This window comes from Eretmochelys imbricata, chromosome 4, assembly GCF_965152235.1.
Source record: "Eretmochelys imbricata isolate rEreImb1 chromosome 4, rEreImb1.hap1, whole genome shotgun sequence".
NCBI classification, from domain to species: domain Eukaryota; kingdom Metazoa; phylum Chordata; order Testudines; family Cheloniidae; genus Eretmochelys; species Eretmochelys imbricata.
This window is the reverse complement of record NC_135575.1, coordinates 15,473,493-15,491,548: the sequence shown is the minus strand read 5'-3', so window position 1 is coordinate 15,491,548 and position 18,056 is coordinate 15,473,493. Positions and strand designations below refer to the sequence as shown.

Genomic DNA, 18,056 nt, shown 5'->3' with positions numbered 1-18,056 from the left:
ATTGTTTGACAGCACAAAACTCTTAAAAATAATACTGATTTTCTGCAATATACAGTATATACACAACAGCTGAAAATTTGCTCATACAATATTTGTTTATATAGATAAATTAGCAATACAAGTCTCATGGATTCTGTTGTTCCACTGCAAAAATATTTTGTAAAAGTGTAAACTTTTGGTACCTCTTGTGGTGGTGGTGTTTTTTCCACCCCTACATGTGATCTTTTAAAAATAAAAACAAACAATTAGCTGATGTGCAAAATAGGCTCTGTATTAGAGAATGACCACCATACTCGGCAACTTTCTTTCATTGATGTGAATATTCTTTGGTGCTTTCCTCCCATGCATTCAAGCTAACCAGATAATGAAGTGTAGGAGGATGGCAGCAACTAGAAAGTGAACCAGCACTTTTTGTTTTTTATTTACAACTAAAATGATCTGTAGAGAGTCCTGCTTCTGGAAAGCAGCACGCACCATTGTGTCCTGAATAAAAGCTTTCTGTTACTATCCTCCTTTTTGCATTCACTTTTATCTTTCCACTGTAGATGATCTCAAAGCATGTCTCTTTTCAACATGCTTCTCATTTTCCTTTGAGGTTCTAGCTGGAGAAAGAGCACCTGCAGAAGTGTTGTTAACTGCTACCATGGGAACAACGGCTGCCAAGGCGGATGCATTATGGGGACAGATTGCCAATCTTGGTAGGTGACTGATATGGCATTGCGATCAGCCTAGAAGTCTGATTTCCTGCTTGGTAAGCTCTCCTCTGGGGAGACTCAGCACCTTTGGACTTACTATTTGATGTAGAAACAAGTACATCTATGTCCTCTTCCACAGGAGGCATCCTGCCTACAGAACTTCTGTTCTCATCAGCAACCTCTGCGTGCTGAGGTACTAAAGACATCGGCTTCGCCAAGGCCCGATGTAGGTTACTAGGATGGAACATCACTTCCTCTTTGGTTTCAGCAGCTTCAGTAAGGTAAGGAGGCGGGAGGGTGCTGCTGCGCTTGCTACAAGACTCACAGCACAGCTTGTTGTAGCCGGGGATGGAGCAGTAGCGTGCGAGCACTTCCATTTGACAGAATATTGACTTGTCTCCCAGGCAGGGCTCATCTGCAAAACAAGCACAATATTGATTGTAAACCTGGGGAAATCATGCAGGGCGGCATTTCAAAAGTTCAGAGGCCAAAGCCTACATTTTGAAAAGTGACTGATGACCGGGGGCCCCAACTTGAGATGCTGGAAGGGGACCTGATTCTCAGAAAGTGTGCAGCGTCTGCCCTCTCAGAAGCAGGCCCTTTAAAGTTGCGTACCAACAAACTGAGGTGCCCAAAATCACTGGACACCTTTGACAGTGTTGGCTCCCTTGCACAGGAAAACAGATCGCTCTGCATGTAGAAAAGCATGACCCATGCTTGGGGAAGGCGAGATATAGTATATGCAGAATATGCTATTGCATAAAATTTGGCAGCTCTTCCACACCATAGCAGATGCAGTCCTACACATCATCATAATTAGAGTTGAAATGATCCCTTCTGGTTTTGCCCTCTGTCAACAAGAGTTGGCCCAGAATGGACCTTCTCTTGAAGGAAAGGAAATCCCGGGTAGTATCTCTGAAAGATTCTTTTCATGTGTTCTTTAAAAAAAATGTTGGCAGTTAAATGAACCATGTTTTTGAGGTCTTCAGTGACCTAAATATAACTGATAACCCAAGCAATCCTTTTGCCAAACATAAGCCTTAAGTTTCCTCTAGGGTTGGTGCATGGGATGTACGTTCCTGGGAGAGCTCACACAAGATGCCAGTTTTCCTTTGAGCATGCATGAGATATCTTATCAACAGAACAGGGTTATTTAGCTAGAAGTGCAGAGGCTGCAGATGCACTGGACAAAACCAGCATGATGGTTGTAAATTAGTGGAGGTCATTTTTTGTTCTCGGTCTAAGACCCTGACCCTGGAAACTTACATGCGCTTTTTATTTTCAGAGTGGGAATAATCCAACTGAATTAAAAGAAAGAAAAGCACGTGCTTTAGCGTTTGCAGATCTGGGACTAATCCTGAGAGGTACTGAATGTTGCAGTCTGGCATAATCAGCCATATCAAGGTACAAGCAGCTCAGTAATTCTGTTATGCTGAGCTCGAATGGCTTTTAATGTTTTTGTCCTGTCTAGGGGCAGGAGCCAAATTCTTCCTTGGCTTATGCCTCTGGCAAGTCTCTGTGAACATAAGAGACAGACAGCAGGGCAGAATTTGGCCCAAGGAACCTGAAATTAACAGTACTCCTTGGGGAGCTCCAAAATCAGGAGATGGGTAATTCTCCCCCTGCCCTGTATATTAGACTAACATGTTGGTAATTTCTACTGTACTGAATTTATATATAATAGCTCAATTTCATATGCATTGATCGCATTAATATTTAGCTTACATGGATGTGTGCTGTGAAATTCCAGCCTTTTTACCATGCTGACATTATAAAATGTAGTCCTCTATAGCCAGAAAAATAATTTGAATTACACACTTCTTGAATAGGCACCGAAAGCCACAATCCTGCATTGAGAATTATGCACATAGACCCTCGGCGTCCACTGGCTTCAATGGAACACCATATAGGCCTGAGTGAAGCTCACTGTCACAGCAGGGTCGCTGGGTCTGAGCCTGCAGTGAGGGCATTCAGCAGGAGGAGTCCAACACCTTGCAGGATTGGATCCCCTTAGGCTGAGAATTTACAAACTTACTATTGTTCACTCTTGTGAAATACTTTAATGGAGAGACAAATGAGTTGGTTGGTGCCCTAAACAACTATTCCAATGTTTTGAGAGTTACCGGCACAAAGTGTACGTTAACAGACTGCTTCCAATGTGCTACAGTTTATTTGCAATGATAGCGACAGATTTTATTTACATAGCAGAAGGCATAATTATAAGCTAGAGAGGTGACAAAGATAAAACTAAACCAAACCACCAAATAGGTGTGTTTTAGCTTTTGGTCCAACAGTCATAGTTAGTATTTATGTAGTTGGCATTTTAATAAGCAACAGATGGGGTGTACAGTTGCTTCTTAAATTAGCCGGCTGCACTGCGATATTTTTTCATGGGCGTGTGGAGGTTACCTCACTTCATGTCAACAGGGTGCTGAATAGCCATTTTAAAATTCAAAATACAAACTGTGGGCCAGCTCCTCAGTTGGCTTGTAAATTAGCTTAGCTCCACTGATTCCAATACTGGTCCGCCCACACTTACAACAGCTGAGGAGCCGGCTCATCATTTATAAATACAAGAAAATTATACAAAGTAACATCATTGACAAATTGTGCCAATATTAGCATTTTCATTATTCACTGGGCTCAATCCTGACATCCTTCATTGATAAAAACTTCCTTGCTTCTAGGAAAACCTATTGTTCAATCTGCAACTCTGGCAGTGAACAATAACCCTGTCTATGAAGCACCATCATGCCTCTGAAAAGTTTTTTGAGGAGGACATCAGCATGGGAAATTAAAGGATCTTTTTTCATAATTCAAACTAGAACACTAATGTCAAAACACAAATCTTTGCATGTACACTTGTGTAGCATACACAGACCAATAATTAACAACTTGTGCTTCCATGTTATTTAAAAGCAGTTGTTTTGGAAAACATAGCAAATTTTATGTTAAGAATACATTTATAATTTATGTACTTATTTACATCTAGTTTAAGTGCAAGTTCCACAGACATCCTCGAAGAGGCTGCCAACTACATCAAAAAGTACCAAGCAATTAATTTGTTTTTACCTGCAGACAATGCACTTGATTTTTGTTCGAATTTTCTGACAGCTGATTTCACTGAAGTAGGTTTTAGAAGGTTTGGATTTATCAAACCAATTGTATAATGCAAAGATTTGATTTTGTACTTATCTACTTCCAGTGAAATAAGTACAATCTTTGAGCTGTGTACTCACGTAGTCCCTTTCTTTTACTTTTTAGGTTAATTCTGCACCACCTAGTCAAACATTTCTTATTCAGTATATAGGCTGTTGTATCCTTCTGCTGGTTTTCATGGTAAAAATTCTCCTTTTCACATTTTGTTATTTGTTTCATGATAACTAGGGGAGGAAGACGTGAGAAAGCGTATCGGCTCTCTAAGGCATCTTTATTGCTTCTATAGGATACTTTTAAGTGGAGCCTAACAATTACCGTAGAAGTATTTTTGGGAATGCTACAGGTATGCTGCAGATCAGTGAAAAGGCAGCATTGTCAAAGTAAATACAATCCTCAAAGCTTGTACAGTACTTACAGACAGTGTTCCCAAAGGAAAATCTAACTAAATCCAGAAATAGGCCAGAGGGTATTTAAAGACCATGGGAGGAGAAAGTTGATGGCAGATGTCTTTAATTATGAAATACAGGGGAAGAGAAATACAAATGTGTTACATATAGCACTGAGGTGTGTAAACAGAATGGTAATTTTCTATGTGACACCAAAAAAATCTTGAAGGGAACCCTCTGAAACTGCATGGCAAGAGTTTAATGCTCAGAAAGCGGTGACTGCTCCAATTTTAATTATGATGGAATTATCAGATATTTACGTAATAATTACATCTATCAAAATGGCATGCATATAACGAGTTTATATCACATTCTATCATCAAATAATTGTAGTGCACAGAAACATAACTGCATAATGATTTGTAAACCATATTTAGAACTGGGTGGAAAGCAGAGATTCTATTTGAATATCTGACCCAGAGGAATAATGAGAACTATCTACTATAATGGCTGAATGAAAATTAATGGAAATTGGGCACTTAATTCCATTCTGAACCTTTGACAATCTTCCCCACAGTAAAAATTATGGTCCAAATCTTTGAGCTGGGCACACAGGCATAATATGTTCCTGGGCATTCAGAGACCTGCAGCACGTGCAGGGCCGAGGAATAGAATCGATACCAGCTGCTTCACTTTTGCTACAGAGGGGCATGATTTGGCTGCATGTAATTATGTATGCCCTACCACTGTATAATATCTTCCTATAGTTCAGTGCTTAGTGTACATCTGCTGCTTAAATCTGTAGCACTGCCCTGTAGCTTTCCTTGCTAGTTAAGTTTTTGTTTAATAGGTGTTTCATCATGTTTTAATATATGTTCGGTCTATTCTACCTGGAGCATCAATCTAGGGATTTGTAAACCTCCCAGTGACTAACCCAGACATGCTTCATGTACTCAGCCACCTGAGTGATGGATGTATTTTAAACATTTATAAAATAAAAACAGAAAGAACTTTAACTGGGGGTGAATTTCACCCCTGCACAGATGGTCACTACAGAGTCCATTCAAGTCCCACATAAGCCCATTTATGGGGACTTATGTAGCACATAGGCCTTGGGCTGGGGATCTGCACAGAAGTAACATGTAGAGCTCAGCGTCCCCTTAGAATACAAAGCTTTTCCCCTCAACATTTGCATGTCTGACTCTTATGCTTTAAATGATCCACTTCAGAAACAGAAATGCGGTCCCCTGCTCTGCAGTTAAGTCACAAGTCACTGGAACTACTCTTGTGTAAATTTAAGCATGTGCATAAGAATTTGCAGGATCAAAGCTTCATTCTTTTATTTTGGAAGTCTCAGTCTCTAAAGAAAAAACTCACTGCATAAGGAAATATCTTTCCCTTAAGATACAGAAGAATTGTAATGCTGCTTCTCTGTACAGTAGCTAAAGCTCTGCTTCCCCCTAGTGTTTAAAGCAGGATTCCTTATTATCAGTGCGAAAGATTCTGTAATGGGAACTTAGGTCAAAATTTTCAAACTCAATATTTAGGTACCCTCAGAGAGGAGCCTGATTTTCAGAGGCATTGAGCACCTGTAACTCTCTCTGAAGTTAACAGGAGATGAGAGTGCTCAATGGTTTTGAAAATTAGGCCAGACTTGTTGAGGAGGCTAGAAGTGGACTTTGGACACTGGTTACTGAAGATCTCAGCCATGTTTTTCCATATGGTCAGTTTCACAGTTTAGCTGGTTTTATGTCAATTATGTGCAGGATTAAAAGGTCAGATATCAGGATCCCTTTCAAATGAAAGAAAATTCTGGTCTAAAACACCAGATATATTTTGTAGCATGAGACAATTGAAATACATGGTACCCTTATCATTTTGTAGCACCACAACACTGTATAAGCTAGGTATTCCCAAAATTATTCATCTATTCACAGTACCTATACTGCATCTTGTTTCAAAAGACCATGTACTGTACACAGTAGCCCAGAAAACACAGCTGTTAAATGAAAGCTCTGTTAAAACTTCAAATCTTTTTGTTTTGTTCTTTCAGTTAAGCCTAGAAGAATGAGATCTAGCCCTGGCATCTCTGTCTGCATCTGCCTACCTCTGTAGTATGTGGAAATCCTACACTGAAACAGGAATTCATAGATTGTTGCTCCCATTGCCCGTGCAGTTATTCAGGAAGTTTACTTACCATTACAGGGAGCAAGCTTACAAACCCTCACTGATTCAGGTTTTTCTCCATCACACTGGTCACCAGCACGGCATGTGACCTGCCTGGACTCAGTTCCTTCCCCACAGGTCACAGAACACTACAGAACAGATACAAGGTATTTTACTATGTTATGCCTGGCTCCAGCAACATGCAATTATCTTACAGGTATGTCACAAAGGCGACATCATCTGGAATAGCCTAATATGGGTGACCTTCAGGGTATGTTGTAAATTCCCTTTTTTTATAGGAGTTTTTTCAGAGGTTGACATTTGCCTCGGGGGCAGCCGTTGGGCAGAGTGGGGTGTTCCTCCTTTCCTGTAATGTTTAATTTTTACGGTCACATATTCTGAATTCTGCTAGTAGTTTTTGTCTGTTCTGAAAATCCAAGCATTAAAGGCTGGGGTATGGGGCAGCACAAAGCTGTACTGCCAAAGGGAGCAGACCGGGGCCAAATTGTGATTCTCAGAGTGAGTCCATTTGATTTTTTGTTTCCCCCTTGCTCTGGAGAAAATAACTTGCACCAGACTTTTACTCAGCACAGCTTTCTTCCCCATCTGTGCTAGCTACTACGCTAGGGAGGTGGGGGAGAGACATAACTCCCCTGTTCCTTGCACTACTCCCCCTCCTCTGTATGTTGTGGAGGAGTGGGTAAGTAGCAGCCCCACAGAGGTTGCTATATGTATCTGTGGTACTTATTTTGGCCGGCATTACTGTAGGATCTGAACATCTCACAATCTGTAATGTATTTATCCTCACAACACCCCTGTGAGGTAGGGTAGTGCTATTATCCCCACTGTACAGACGAGGAACAGAAGCACAGAGAGGCTAAGTGATTTGCCCAAGGTCAGACAGGAAACCTGTGGCAGAACAGGGACTTGAACCCAGATCTCCTGAGTTCCTAGTTGGCACCCTTACTACCAGGCCTCCTCCTCATACTGTGAGTCTCAATGTAGGAAGTCCACAAAGAGGGTAAAGGGGCATTCCCTTCCCAGGCATTTATTTCCAGCAGAAATGTAACTTCTGTTTGGTATGAAATCTGAAGAGAACAGTAACGCTGTGACCCAAACCCAGAAAAGTCAAAGGTCAAGATTATTGCTTCAGCCGTTAGCTACAGGGCTCGGTTGTTTCTTTATAAACCAAAAACTGGCAAAAAAAACTCCCAGAAAGTTTTGCTGCAGGCAAAAACAACTAAAAACTTCTGCTATCTCAAAAGCGGTGCTGAGAAGTTAGAGAACAATTTTTTTTCATGAAAATTCGTATGAAATTTTTCACCTAGGTTTGCAGGCTTTGATAGCGTGATTCTTTTGTTAATTCCAGGAGGAGTGAGAGCCCTTTTGCTTTTCAGGGTTATGGAGACCTCAAGGCCTGTGGGCTTCCAGGTCACTATTTGTGGTTAATTTAAGACTCTGGAATTCAATAAAGTTGCAGCCAGAGGCCCTTAACCCAAAGGCAGTGCTGACACTGCAGGCAGGTGGGGCCGACAAAGGTACAGCTGTTCATTTACTGCTAAAGAAAGGTCTGCCAGCTCCAAAGATATACGTATATCTGTATATACTGTATAATAATGCTTTCCCACCTCAGCCCAGGGTCCGGCTTTCCACTGCGCAGGGCATGGCGTTCTGTTACATGGCCTGCGGCTCTCAGGGCGATCCCCACTACAGTACTTGATATGGACCGAGCGGTTTGCGCCGTCGTGAAGAGGTTGAATGCAGCGCACAGTACGGATCTGGTAACCAGAACTCCCACAGGTTTTTGTGCAGTATTCCCATTCATCTGCTATCCAACTGGGTGGGTTAAAAACAAAAGTGCCATCATACATTAATCTATTTATCTACCACACTGTACAGTAACCAACTAGGGATTGTTTAAATTCTGCTCTGCTTGGCTTACATACAAGTCACACTGCCTCGGGGGCATACATTGGAATACTAAGCATCCCTTATGGAAAAATCCAGTAGAATTTAATAGAGAATCTTTATATAGAATTGTTAAAACCAACCTTTGGAATTCTATAGCAGGAGCATAATTCTCTTCCATCTACTGCTGCTTTCTGTTGGACATTTCATTTTAGATTGGTTTTACCCCTGTTAAATTCTATGGCACTTTTCCATCAGAGTTAACACACACCATTATTGTACTCAGAGAACAGAGCAAAAGAGAAATGAGTGCTGCCAAGACTAGTTTCATTTTTTCAAGTGCTCATGAAAGAAATGAAACTGGCAGCCAGGGAGACTGCATGCATCTGTCTATTATGCACAGAGGCTGCAATCCACCCATTGTCAGCCAGCGAGCACAAGACCTCTGTACCATGTAAATCCCACTTTAGCCCCAGGCAGTGCCACAGAGGGGAATTTCATCCAGAATAAAGAAGCTTCTCAAGGCGCTCCCACTAATTTTCCTTAATCTTGACTTCAAGGGAGCACCTTTAAATGGAAGAGGATAGTTTAAACTCTGTGCCTATTCATCCTTTAGCCTCTGTACTGAGTGTGCCCCATTAGTGACAGGTGTCCATTAATAAATGAAATGAGGTGACCATCAAATTCTTGGCAGCAAAACTGCCATGAGATGGAAACAACATTCTGTATCCCATCAGCAGTCCCCTGAGCCAGGCCTGGGCAAGCTTCTACCTCCATCATTTTTTCCCAGCCCATAGAATCATAGAAATACCGGACTGGAAGGGACCTTGATAGGTCATCTAGTCCAATTCCCTGCATTGAGGCAGGACTAACTATTGTCTAGATCATCCTGACAGGTGTTTGTCTAACCTATTCTTAAAAATCTCCAATGGTGGAGATTCCACAACCTCCCTAGGCAATTTATTCCAGTGCTTAACCACTCTGACATTTCGGAAGTTTTTCCTAATGTCTCCTTTGCTGCAATTGATGGCCATTACTTCTTGTCCTGTCATCAGTGGTTACAGAGAATAATTTATCACCCTCCTCTTTATAACAACCTTTTATGTACTTGAAGAGTGTTATCATGTCCCCCTCAGTCTTCTTTTCTCCAGACTGAAAAAAATTGTGTTTGTTTAATCTTTCCCTGTACGTCATGTTTTTTAGGCCTTTAATAATTTTTGTTGCTCTCCTCCAGACTTTCTCCAATTTGTTCACATCTTTCCGAGAGTGTGGTGCTCAGAACTGGACACAATATTCCAGTTGAGTTCTAATCAGTGCTGAGAAGAGTGGAAGAATTACTTTTCATGTCGTCTTTACAACATTCCTGCCAATATATCCCAGAAAGATGTTCACTTTTTTTGCAAGTCTTACATTGTTGACTCATATATAGGTTTTGTGATCCAGTAAAATCCAGATTCTCTTTTGCAGTACTCCTTCCTAGGCAGTCATTTCCCATTTTGTATTTGTCCAACTGATTATTCCTACTTAAGTGTATTACTTTTACTGAATTTCTTCCTATTGATTTCAGACCATTTCGCATTCTAATCCTATCTTCCAAAGCACTTGCAACCCCTCCCAGCTTGATGGTATCTGTAAACTTTATAAGTGTATTCTCTCCTTCAACAACCTGAAATTCAAGAAAGTTTCCTGGTTAAGACAGGCTGGTCTCTTACCATATTTCCTATCTATCCTAGATGTTGGGATCGTTTGCTCTTGTGCCCTTAATGATGTCTTTAAAAAAACTGCCAACTCTTTTTTTCCCTTAGACTTGCACCCCACAAGATCTTACCTACCAATTTTCTGCGTTTGCTAAAGTCTGCCTTCTGGAAGTCCATGGTCTTTATTCTCCACTTTTCCCTCCTACCATTTCTTAGATGAACTATCATTTGAGGCACACATTTCATCTATCCATACTTACAGTGGCTGTGTGCATTCCTGCAGATTGCACATTCTACGAATAGGCTTTGGTTTTTTGCTGGCTTCACAGAAGCTGCGATGAACCATTTTGTTATCACTTTTCCTGCGGCACCCATATTTCGTGTATTGGAAACCTAGAAAATATTTCAGAAAGTAACTTTGTGTGACAGTTAGTAAAAATGTCCTGCCCCTTCTTAAACACTTTTGTTTAATTGCAATGTTTGTGGACTATTTTAGGATTAACCGTCCGAAAGACATTTACATTATATTTAAATACTACTGCTGTTCATTACTATGTCAAGCACAAAATGGTTTGGGGATATAAAATTCAGAATTATCTGGAGTAACTCTACAGTATATTAGAGAGATAATGATGCTATTAAAATCATGGTATTTTCATAGATTTTAAGGCCAGAAGGAACCATTACAATCAACAAATTCTGACCACCTGGATCACTGAGCCAATAGAATATTACTCAAGGGAAACCGAGGCGTAGAAAGGACTTACCCACGTTCACCCAGCAGGTGAGTGGCTGAGCTGGGAACAGCCCCCAGGTTTCTTGAGTCTGTCCAGGGATCTATCCACTAGGCCAGGCTGTAGTAATTCAAGTTACTGTGGCATTTATGATACTTCCCATTCGAACTGTCAGGAATACCAGCAGTGCCACAGAACGTTCATACTGCCGTGAAATAAACATCGAGATCTACATTTCCAGAAGTGATGAGCTGATTTTGGGTACCAGTGGTTTTTTGGTGCCCAATTTCACAGGATGGAGTGCAACACTTTCCAAAACCCAGACATTTAAAGTGTTTCAACTTGGGCAACCCAAAAATTGAGGCACCAAATATTTTTAAATCACTTTTGAAAATGTAGGCCCCATCTTTTACACTTTTTCTTCCTCCTAATTTAACATGAATCACGAGAAGCTGCTGCATCTCTGTTTACCTCCAGCACAAGGTTTGGAGCACTGGGACCAGCTCTTCAAAGCCCACTCAAAAGTATCTATTTCGTCCTGAAGAACGTTGTTACTGTTGATAGTGGGTACTGAATCCTCATGAATGATGTATTTGTAAGTCAGGCTAGATCTTGTGTCGTTCTCTTGAGGAATGACCTATAAAAGATCCAATAGAAATGGAGCACATATTTATTCTTTTCCGTGTCAACAAACCAGTTTCTGGACATGTGGGCGGTGCTTAGTAGTTGAAAAACGTATTGATCTTTACCTTCATATTTAGTACAAAAATTAGTATGATCAACACAGAAAAATATGCCTCTAATGAGTCTAAACTGGGAGAGTTTACATAGGACCAAATACTGATCCTTCCTAGCTCTGGATTACTGAACTGGAGCTGTGTAGACTGGCCATGCTGCATGGTCACATTCCTACTCTGCTTGAGGGAGAGGCTGGTCGCAAACACAGTTCTGACTAATATGGGGCCTGATCCAATGGCCCGTGATGTCAGCGGGCACTGTACTATGCCTATGGGTAGCTTGTTACTGTTGTATGAATAAATGGGTGCTTATGATGCAGTAGTGTGGACACTGCACACTGCCTCTGAAAGTGAATGTCAATAAAACTATTCTTAAAACTTGTTTTTCTTACTACTAGTGTGGACAGAGCTTCTGCCCATCGGCTCTCAAAAAAAACCATTATACTATATATATATTATATTATTTTTTTAAATAAAAAGAAGTAGTTTGGCCACACACAAACACGACAACAATAAAAACCAACCCCTTGACATAACCTACCAATACAACAACAGCATCATGCAAAGGCCCATCAGTATGAAGAGTTTCTATGTCATCTTCTATGTTGTATTCCCACTCCACACCAAGATCAATGAAGGACCGTGACTTGGCCTCCTCCCCTTTCCCGTTCAGAATATAGTGTCCAGTAGCCTGGTTCTTAATGGCTAAAAGGAAGTGAAAACAGTGGCAATTGTGCTTCCTGTCATGTAATCTGCAGTCACCGGGGTTCACATGAAATGAGACAAGCAGCATTCTATAAAGCCCTTTTCGCTTATTATTTTAAATGTTGCATTTTGCAGCAGGTCTTTGGGAATTTAGGAGTTTTTGCTATTCCTAATCCAAAAATACTCAAGTTCTCCTGTCTCTTCCATTCAGCACTCTTGAACCCATCTCTCTCTAGCATGCCTCCTCCTCCAACCCAAAGAGTGGAGGCTTTGCCAAAAACTCAAATCTGTGCTCAGGGAATGGATGATACTCCTTCCAAGGATCTAAAGCAGATCACCTTTGGCAAGTGCTACATTCCATCAGCTCAGGGACTGGAGCCTATACCCAAAGCTGCAATTCCTACATTAAACCCATACTGCCACTAAACTACAGTCTGGGGATACAGAGATTGACAATGTATATACTGCCAATATCTGTATCTCCTAATGCACATGGATCAGATGAAGTTAGATAGATGTAGATATACATATGAAAGACACATATTTTATTTTACAGAAGCTTAATTCTAGACTCAAGCCAAACCTTTAAAATGGCCAATTCTGTTAGTTTTCATAGAAAGTTTTGGAGGCGACCTAAACAAGTATTTTGGGTATTGAAGGGCATGTTAGCATAACAGTAACATTATACGTCTTTGTATTGCCAAGGTTGTGAAATCCATAGGTTTTGCAGCACAGTGATTAATATTTACTTTCCCTTTCTAGTACTTTTTGAAAGGTTGTTTTCTTTTGTATATTTATATTCTACCCATACATGCTAACTTTACAAACACACGCCATCTGATTCTGGGGTTCAAGGATTAGAAAAAGGATGCAACAGATCGAACCACCATTACAAGGTAAGGGAGAACAGAACGCACAATAAAACATCTGATAACAAACAACTAAGATGTTCATGCACTTTGGGAGATAATGTTTCTAGTTTCCTAGAGTAAGACGTGAAAGAAATAACCATGATGTGCATGTTATTGTTATCCTGGAAGTGTATAGTTTACAAATCATTAGTTGTTTAGAGTTTAAAAAATAATCAGAGAGAGAAAAAGACAAATCATTTTTCTAAACACACAACAAAACTATGACATAAAATTAGAGAAAAATCTTGTAAATTATCATAACTACAGTAAATAAAATGCAAAAGCCATGCATCATGTATTTATTAGCTCTATGGAGTCTATTTACTATAAAGGCAGAGTAGCTCTTTATTGAAAAGGTACACGGTCAGGTCACATCTGATCCAAAATTTAAGGTTTCTACAAATAAGCTTTCACAAGCCTGAAAACCAGCAGAAATGTTCCCCTACTTTTGCTTTATTCTAATGCAAAATTTGGTTTTTGTTTTTTTAAAACAAAACTTTCCCTACAATGTTTGCAACCTGGACACTGCAGCACTGTGTTAGGACCCAATCCAGAAACCACTGAAGTCAGTGGAAAATTCTACCCTTGGATCAGGTCCCTAGTGCATGAGAAAGGGACAAGTGACTAGACAAAAATGACTTGAAACAAAAGTGAAATTGGTAGTCACTTTCATTGTCCGAGAGAAATGTAAATGTAAACAAACAGCAAAAATATTTACGAGTTAAGAAGATTTCTTAACTTCTTTCCATGTAATGACATAAGGTGTTGCTACAACCCACTCTACGTAAGAAATTAAAGTGTGCTAAATTATATTAATATAGTAATATCCTATATACTTTTTTAGCCTGACAGTGTCCCTTTAAATTGACTAAAAGAACAGGAGTACTTGTGGCACCTTAGAGACTAACCAATTTATTTGAGCATAAGCTTTCGTGAGCTACAGCTCACTTCATCGGATGCAACTCACGAAAGCTTATGCTCAAATAAATTGGTTAGTCTCTAAGGTGCCACAAGTACTCCTTTTCTTTTTGCAAATACAGACTAACACGGCTGTTACTCTGAAACCTGTTAAACTGACTAATAATGCACGTTCAATTTGATCAATAGCTCCTTGTTAGTGCAAAAAGTGCTAATGAGGATCAGTTTGAGTTTCTAGAAAATTCAGATGAGAAACAAACATAATTACTAAGTTTGTACAGTAGGATTCAGCCTCGTAAATGCAATTGTCAAATCACAAGGAACCAGCAAAGCCTTTAGCTTGTTATTGTCTTACAATGCAATAAACACAATTAAGTTGACGGTTCTCTCATTTCTCAGGTTCTCCAATGCATGCCCAATTGTTTGACATTAACTTTCATGCACAAGGACCAAACCTGAGACGAGAAACACTTACCAAGAATGTGAGGAGAAGCCTCGTCTTCTTGGATAAACACATGTCTAGCACCAGGGGGGATATCAAACATCTTAAGGTACCCTTTGGCATGTGTAGTAGTCATTGAAGAAAGCAAAGAAGAAAAACAAAAAGTAATAGCGATGGTTAGTAGGGCACTATATTATTCAGCTTCAACTTGCAGAAGAGGGTATCCATTAACCTACAAGCAGCTTCAGATAGGTTTGTAATTGATCTGATTAGGCTGTCTTGCACTTTTTTCTCTTTTAGGGAAAAAAAAGAGACACTGTTACAAACCTTAGCCACTTACTTTGTTATGTTGTTTTAAGACCATAACAATTAACAAATTCAGGCAAAAATGTATGTTTCCTATGTTTCTCAGAATTAAAACAGGCCTTTCTGATTGCTTTTCTTTGTCACCTTTCAGCCTTATGACTTAACGGTGTTCAGGTCTCTTGTATTTGCTTAACTCTGTGAAACTCTAAAGGGTTGGTCAACCTGGCAAGGCAAAGTGCACCAGAGAGGTGCAATGTGTAAAGCACTCTAAAGTGTTGTGCTCAAAATCCCCCTGGCAGAGCCCGCTAGCACACTCTAAAAGGTGTCTTAGTTCACGTTAACGTAGCCCTGTTTCAAACGGGACTGCATCTCAGGATGAGAACTGAAAATGTGTAAAATTAAAGCACGTTAATCCCAGTGTAGAGACACTCATACAGAAGTAAAGTGGTCTTCAGCCAATTTAAAAATCACACCTTAAGTTAAACTGGTGCCACTCCTCCCTTATTGGGATGCTACCTGATATTTAGAGTTAAAAATTCTTTCCAAAATGATCATTGATGCTCTAAGATATAATTCCTAATTAAATCTAACCCCAAGTGAATTGTTTAGGACAGTGTTTCAGCAGGAAGAGTAATATTCTCAGCTTTCCACCAAGGGGGAAAAAACCAGTAAGAGTTATGGACATTTTTCTCCACCCACGATCAAGAAATTATGTTGCAGCAGGGTTCAAATGAGAACATGTTTTATAAGAACTGAATGTGAACAAATTTTATCATGTTTAAAAATGTCAGGCATCAATGTTTTAATACATAGTATTTTCGTATTTCTTTGCCTACAATTTGACTGAGAGTTTGAACAACTTTAAATGGTACACTTGTCTTCATGTATGTACATTTAACCAAGAAAATCTTCTTAGTGTTAACATACAGCATATCCCTAAAACGTATCCATGTTTATAAAATATGCCATATAAGTAAATATATCTCTTGCTCACTCTGATATGCTGTGTTTCCAAATAAAGTATATCAATTCCAGTCCTACTACAGAATCATTGTAAACAGATGAGGAAGGAGTTGAGTTCCTAATTGCACTGAGCAAATAAAAGCTTAACTAATTCAAGTTTAACAATCAGGACTTTTGGTCCGAAGTTCCACCTGTACTCTTGATTCGTGTATCTGTAGCATACCACAGATACATGGAAAACTGGTGAAGAAAATGAAGAGCTATGAATATATAAATTAACACTATAGGCTGATGGATGACAGGGTTATACTAATCTGCACAAGCAGAATATACTAATCCTTTTACTTATCAGTGATCAAGCATATGAAACATAAAGCTTTTGCCTGTTCTTGCAATATGTGTAAGTGACTAGCTGGAAGTGAGAAGTGTAGCAAGAGTATTGCAGTTGTCATCGATGCCCATCTTTCTGCAACCAGGCGAAACTTACCCAGAATATTTTTAGACTCCCTTGTTTCAGAGAGGGAAATATTGCGAGCTCCTTTGGGCAAAGTGAATGCTCCTCTTGTCTTCCCTTAAATAGAATGTCTTTAATTAGTGTTCTGGGAACTGAGTCTTGCTGTTTCATTGACTATAATGTCAGCCAGGTGCATTTTACAAATGCAGAATATAAATTACATGGTTACAGTATGTGCTGAAGTTCAAAATGCATTTAAAATATTGTTAGAAATATCCAGCAAATTTTAATAGTCAATGAAAGTGAGCCTAAGTATGAATGAAAAATCAGGTAGGTGATTTTAAGTTGGATACTTGCAGATTTCATTTTCCAGCAACTTGAATTCTCTTTGGCACCTCTTGCTTAAATGTTTCCCTGTTGGAAGAGTTTGATTAGTCTTTTAATAACTATATTGCCAGTTATTGTAAAGCACTAGATGTTACGCTAGCATTGAAACATCAGTTTGGGGTTGAATAATTGGCTGCCTTTTCCAAACAGCCACTTAACAACATTAATCACCCACAAGACATTTGTGTTTCAGACATCTGGAAGACTGTTTATGCTTTCTCACACAATCATACCCATGCCACAGAAAAATAAGTTTTTAAATGAAAAAATTGGGACAATTTTGACCATCTCTATTTCTGATTATTAAGAACTTAACTGTGCCAGAAATCATGAACTACTACTGATTCCAGAAATACAGAGGTTTACTTATATGGCTCCAATGTGCTGTCTTCCATCCCATTCCAATGCGTGTGTGTATTCATACAGTGTATGTATATTCCCTATGTCAATACCTTACACGTAGATTGATTTCCCCACATAATCTGTCTTGTCTTGATTCATCCCAGCCCGCAAAAGAGGTGGAGAAAACAATCACATTTTTAAATAGCTTGTGTTTTGTAAGGAGTTTACAAAGCACGTCATTTGTTTAAAAAAAAAATAGTGTCTTGTCTCTCCATTGGTCTGGAGAACAGGTCGAATATTCCAAATAGATGGTGATAATTTATAAAATATTCACCAGTGGAATCCTTGCCCCATTTTACTGCCACATACACTACCTTATTTTCATCTAATTTTAATTGGGCTGTCTAGCTATTGACCAAATTCTGCAATCACCGATGCTGGTGCAAATCTGGCACAGTTTCACCGGCATCACTTAACAACATTTGAAATTGCATAGCTGTAGACACAGGTACACTACTCCTACCCCTCCTTCAGCTTCCTCCCTGCTCCTTCCCAAACCCCTCTGTGCTGCAGAACAGCCAACTGTGCTCCATGGCATGCTTAGGATACAGATCCCCGTGAGGCTTCCCTCTGCTCTCTCTGACCCGGAGGGGATGGGCAGGGTTTGCCACTAAAAGAAGAGGTCTTACCTCATTTTACTAAAATAAAAACAGTTCAAAAAACCTTAAGATGGTAAACAACGCACTGCATAATATACAGGAATAAAACTAATATTCCCTTCATTTCCTCATTACTCATAGAACGCATCCTCTTTTAATCTTTAATTTGGTAACTTTATGGTTGGAGCTTACAATTTCACTCCCATTTTTAACACCTGGTTACAAAAAGAACTGAACCACTTGGAACTGACTTGATGCATCTATGTACAGCTGAACATTTGGTAATACTGTCTCATGTGTGCAGCAGTCATTATCATTTGCAATCATTATGCTATGAAACATCCCAGTAAAGTGACGGTCTCATTTAAATGAACTGAGACACTTCTGCACTTAGGTAAGTACAGCTCCCAGTGATTTTGGTATCAGGCATGAGTATTGGAGGACTGAATTTGGCCCATTTTATTAAGGGGAGTGCATGTCAACCTTG

At 39.7% G+C, this 18,056-nt stretch overlaps 1 protein-coding gene across 1 annotated transcript in view; it reads right to left on the bottom strand.

Annotated features, from left to right (window-relative positions):
• Nucleotides 1-528: 528 nt before the first annotated feature.
• ADAMTS3 (ADAM metallopeptidase with thrombospondin type 1 motif 3) overlaps nucleotides 529-18,056 on the bottom strand; it is a 190,155-nt gene continuing 172,627 nt past the window's right edge. The window contains 8 exon segments of the mRNA XM_077814745.1: nucleotides 529-675; nucleotides 677-1,110; nucleotides 6,438-6,555; nucleotides 8,035-8,242; nucleotides 10,272-10,404; nucleotides 11,217-11,382; nucleotides 12,024-12,187; nucleotides 16,215-16,298. Of these exon segments, the coding sequence (XP_077670871.1) occupies nucleotides 529-675; nucleotides 677-1,110; nucleotides 6,438-6,555; nucleotides 8,035-8,242; nucleotides 10,272-10,404; nucleotides 11,217-11,382; nucleotides 12,024-12,187; nucleotides 16,215-16,298 (1,454 nt within the window).